At 46.6% G+C, this 5000-nt stretch overlaps 2 protein-coding genes across 2 annotated transcripts in view; both read right to left on the bottom strand.

Annotated features, from left to right (window-relative positions):
* LOC122246261 (Schwannomin interacting protein 1) overlaps nucleotides 1–5000 on the bottom strand; it is a 224433-nt gene that overhangs the window by 99610 nt on the left and 119823 nt on the right. The window lies entirely within an intron of this gene.
* The window catches only part of LOC122246262 (uncharacterized), a 24000-nt gene continuing 20069 nt past the window's right edge, over nucleotides 1070–5000 (bottom strand). Inside the window, exon 2 of the mRNA XM_043004726.2 lies at nucleotides 1070–2554. Coding sequence (XP_042860660.1) covers nucleotides 1940–2293 — 354 coding nt within the window. The 5' untranslated portion in view covers nucleotides 2294–2554 and the 3' untranslated portion in view covers nucleotides 1070–1939. The remainder of the gene's footprint in view (nucleotides 2555–5000) is intronic.

Below are 5000 nucleotides of genomic sequence, written 5' to 3'. Positions count from 1 at the left end.
CACACACACACACACACACACACACACACTGAGAAAAAAAATCCCACTCACGTCACATAAAATCCTCGAAGGAAAAAATCTTGAGTCATTCTCTTTCATAAAAAAAGATATTGCATTGCACAGAGAAGCACACACGGAAAGTTTCCAAAAGCAGCGAAAACGGCCATTTCCTCCCCCTTCTCTATACACATCTATAAAATAAATGTTTTCCGTCGGACACACTCTCTCTTTATTGAAACCTCTGAAACAAAAGAGCATCTGAAGCCTTCGTGGTGTTTGGTATTGAACCCCGTGCGAATACCTGTTAAAGGGATTCCTTCTCGGCGCTTTTTATAAATGGAAGGAAGGGAAGTAAAATAAAAAAAAAGAAAAAAAGAAAAATGAAAATGGAAGGAGGGAGAGCATGAGGGTATATTTTTAAAAAAGTAAAACGAAGTTAAATGAAAATCAAAATGAAGGAAAAGCAGTTTTAAAAAGGAACGAAAAAAAAAAATCGACCAAGGGACAGAAGATATAAAAAAGAAAGAAATATAAAAATCCTTCCAAAATGAAAATAAAAAAATAAAAAAATGGATAGAAGAAAGAAAAAAGAAGAGGAAAAGACAATGACAAAACTCAAATATCATAAAAACACATATAAACAAATAACAAAGAGAAATTAACAGCGAGAAAAGAGAACAGCCATCCCTCCCCCCATACGAGCAAAAAGCTCCCCCGCCAGACGTCTCGTCAGAGGCAGAGGTTGAGGCCAACAGCTTGAGCTCCAAAAGCTTCTTCCGTCGTGAGCTCGAGGGCGGAAAAAAGCCACAGGCCGAAAGCTTCATGCACGGACGGCCAGCACAACAAGGCCGGAATATTCACTCCCTCTCTCTCTCCTTCTCTCTTTCTCTCTCAATCTCTCGCTTCCTCCCTCCTCCTCTCCCTCAGGCAGGAAGCAAGTCCAGGCACGGGGAGGGAGAGGAAGGGAGCAGAAGGGAGGGAAGAGGAAGAAGGGAGGCAGGGAGGAAGGAGGGAGGGAGGAAAAGCTAGCGAGGGAGCAGTCAAGGGGAGCTTCACATAAACTGTACCTGACACAGTCTATCTGGGGAGGGGAAAGGGTGAAGGTAATTTCCGGTCTTAGGACAGCGGTGAAGGTAACCTCCTAGGATCCTACACGTTATCTTCACGCTGTTTAAGAGAGAGAGAGAGATTCTTTTCACTTGTTCTGTCTCTCTCTCTCTTTATAGATGTTTGATCTATTTTCTTTCTTTTTTCATCGAAAATCGTTTCCCTTGCGGAGGGGAAATGAAAGTAAAAGGCTGAACACTTTTCCAGACGTGTCAGTCTGGGAAACAATATTGTCGGCGAAATCCTGTATCTCGCAGATTCGCACTGGGCACGAGGGTATATTGAACTGCAATTATAACTGCTGGACGTCTTCAACTGAAGTTTCTAAACTTTTGCAACATCCTTAAAGGTCGCAATAATACGTTCCTCTTGCCAAAGGTCACACTGGCACAGTCGAGAGTCTCGTAAGGCAACACCGGCGTCGGAAGCGGGCACACACTCGACATCGCATGTTGCACGACTGTAAGATATTGCAGCATGACGGGGTGAGCGACGCGAGGGTCAGAAGTTGCAACACTCCGAGTCCCGACAGAGGGAGACGCAGATGACGACGTACATGAGCATGAACATCCCGAACATGACGCACACGCTGAGGATGGAGAACGTCACGAGGTCCATCTTGAGGGTCACACGCGCTCCGGGACACACGTCGACCGCTGTCCATCCCTGCCCCTCCTCCTCACGGGGATTCGCTCGGCCAAGCTTGCTGATAATCACACTTAATCACTCTTAATGGCGCTCATCGTAAGCCTGGAGGATCGTACCATGGCGATACCGCAGCTGATGTCGCTAGGTCGCCTCCTCCGTCCAGCACTCGCTTGTCCCCGCGCCTTCAGTTCACTTCGGGGAGGTCCTCGTGCTTGGCTTCCTCCGGCTCGACGTCCTCCGCCTTCAGCAGCGGCTGGTCCAGGCCCCGGACGAGGATGACGTCGCTGGGCTTGATCCTGGCCCTCAGCAGCGAGCCGAACCAGTGGCAGAACCGCCTGTAGGCCGAGGGCGGAGGGTTGCTTCCCGAGGGCCGCGTGTCCCAAGAGCTGGGGTTCCCGGAGGAGTCCTTGGCGCCGGCGTGCTGGTCCTTGGCGTCTCCTGCGTGGGCGCCTCGGAAGAAGCTCTTGTTCTTGGGGCTGGCGGTGAGCGCGAGGTCGTCCCTGGGCATCAGCCAGACTCGGGCGGGGGAGTCCTTCATGCTGGGCGATGCCTGGGGCGCTCGAGCATGTGCCACGCAATCGCTCAGGACCTCGCCTCGATCTCTCTCTTTCCGTTTCGAGGACACTCTGTTTCCGTTCCTTTCTCACAACTATCGTGAATGTAATTCCTTTTCCCCTCACATCGACCACTCACATCCAAGGTACGTTTTTGTTTTCCACTGATCGGAAGGAAGATACTCCTTTCCTCCTCACAGCCACCACTCACATCCAAGGTATGCTGCTGGTGTCCTTGTCCTCCACTAGGATATTGTAGACACAGGCGGTAAGACACAGGAGAAACACAAGGATCACCGCCACGCTGCCGGCCAGCATGAGCAGAAGGCTCAGATCCATGGCACACATTGGCCGCGTGTCCGTGTGTACACTCTTTAAATAAGCTTTATCAGAACAACAAAGAAACAAAAACAAAAAACACAAGCGCTGTTAAACCACTTGACGCCACCGTAGTCTCACCACCTAGCACGCGTAACAACATACACTCTCTTTAAGGAAACGATACTCAGAACCGGGAAACACACACAATATTTATCCACTTGATAGCACCCAATACACTTAACAACATAATATCTTCCAGAAAAAAAAACGAAAAAAAAAACAACAAAAAAACACACATGCAATATTAAACCTCTAAATATCACCACAATTTTAACATCAAACACACGTACGTAACGAAACACAGTCTTTCATCACACGTTACTCGAACCCCGAATGAATAACACCCCAAAAGATACCGGGAACGACTTAGCGTCTCAACGTGACGTTATAATCGCCGGAGGAGAACTAGCAGGCAGCTAGACGAGGCAGCGGGGAGAGAGGGACGAAGGCGGCTATAAAACGCCAATAATTCAGGTCACTTTTCGCCGTTTTCTTCTCTCTACAGACAACCTCCCGTCGAGTCCCTTGCGAAGCTACGGGATGAAGTGCCCCGTCTGTAATATTATCCCAAAAGCCATAAAAAGATTCCGTAATGTACCATGTGTAAAAGTTCCCGAGGATAGAGGATATAACTTCACGGATTGACAGCTATATATGATGATGATAAAAAAAAAAAAAAAAAAAAAAAACAGCATTTTTTTTTCTCTCTCTAGTCCTCAACTAAACAAACCAAAACTTTTCCGTCCTGACTTAAACAAACCTATTCATCAATATCCACCTAAACAGACCCTCTTTTTCGTCTTCATTCAAACAAAACTAATCATTATCTCACAGCACCCAAAACACGAGCCGTTTCACTGTGAATACGAACCCTTACAAAATAGGATGCTCGGGTCATGGCCATTATTAGCAAAAGCACTCTATATATACACAAGGCTTATGAATAGACCAGTCGTCTGTAGATACGGCAGACATACACCAAGCTAAGGTATGCGTGGGTAAACTGCGTGATATCTTTATTGTAGTCAACTTCATAATTATCTTGATACTGATGAAATACGAGGAGGAGTAGGAGGGCGGGGGATAAGATGGGAGAAGACGACGGAGGAGGAGGAGGAGGAGGAGGAGGAGGAGGAGGAAGAAGAGAAGGTAGCAAATAAAAATGAGAGAGGAAGAGAAGGAGGGGGGACAGTGAGATAAAAAAAAACAGCAAAATAAAGGAGGAGAAATTGAAGTACGAGGGGAAGAGAAGAGGAAAGAGGTGGGGGAGGAGGAATAGGAGAAGTCGAAGAAGAAGGAGGAGGAGGAAGAGGGGGGAGGAGGGGGAAGAGGAGGAGGGGGAGAAGAAGGAGGAGGAAGAGAAGGAGAAGAAGAAGGAGGAAGAGAAGGAGAAGAAGAAGGAGGAGGAGGAAGGTGAAGAGGAGAAGGAGGAGGAGGAGGAGAAGAAGGAGTAAGAGGAGGAGGCGATGGCAGAAAGTCAAGAAGTGATTTGGTTATCTGGCAGGAACCTCATGGGACCCCCAATGCGGCACTGAGTGAGCGAGAGGAGGAAAAGGAAGGAGGAGGAAGAGGAAGAGGAGGAGGAGGAGGAGGTGGAGAAGTAGGAGGAGGGAAGAAGTTGAGGAGGAGAAAGGAAGAAGAAGAGGAGGAGAAAGAAGGAGAAGAAGAGGAGGAGAAAGAAGGAGGAGAAGAAGAAGAAGAGGAGTAATAATTAGAAGATGAGGAGGAGGAGGAAGAGGAGGAGGGAGGTTGTTAAGGAGGAGGAAGGAAGAAGAAGAGGAGGAGAAAGAAGAAAAAAAAAAGAGAGGAGCAGGAAGAGGAGTAATAATAAGATGAGGAGGAGGAGGAAGAAGATGAGGAGAAAGAAGAAGAAAAAGAAGAAGAGAAAGAGAACGACGAGAAGAAAGAAGAAGGGGAGGAAGATAAATAAAATAAAAAAAGAGGATGATAAAGACAAAGAGATTAAGAAGAAGAACAAGAGGAACACCAAGAAGAGGAGAGTTAAAAGAGGTTTAAAAAAATCCGCAAGAGAAACGGGGTCATATCCGGTCCTCCTCCCCCCCCCCATCCACTACCCCTCTCTACCCCCACCCGTTCCTCTGGTCTTAAAGTGACGTCATCGGAGCACGTGGGAGGACGTTTCGTTAATAATAATTATTATAATAATTGGAATACTAATGATAATACTAGGAGTTTTATTTGCCAAAATTTTATGAATAAAAGATAATGATGATAATGGTGATGGTAAGGATGATGGCAATGAAAATGATGATGATGATAATGATGATCATAATAATGATAAAAAATAAT

Source organism: Penaeus japonicus, unplaced genomic scaffold (genome assembly GCF_977035675.1).
Source record: "Penaeus japonicus unplaced genomic scaffold, GWHDUDI00000001_assembly GWHDUDI00000012, whole genome shotgun sequence".
In the NCBI taxonomy this organism is placed as follows: domain Eukaryota; kingdom Metazoa; phylum Arthropoda; class Malacostraca; order Decapoda; family Penaeidae; genus Penaeus; species Penaeus japonicus.
The sequence above is the reverse complement of the archived record's forward strand: the minus strand, read 5'-3'. Positions and strand labels throughout refer to the sequence as shown.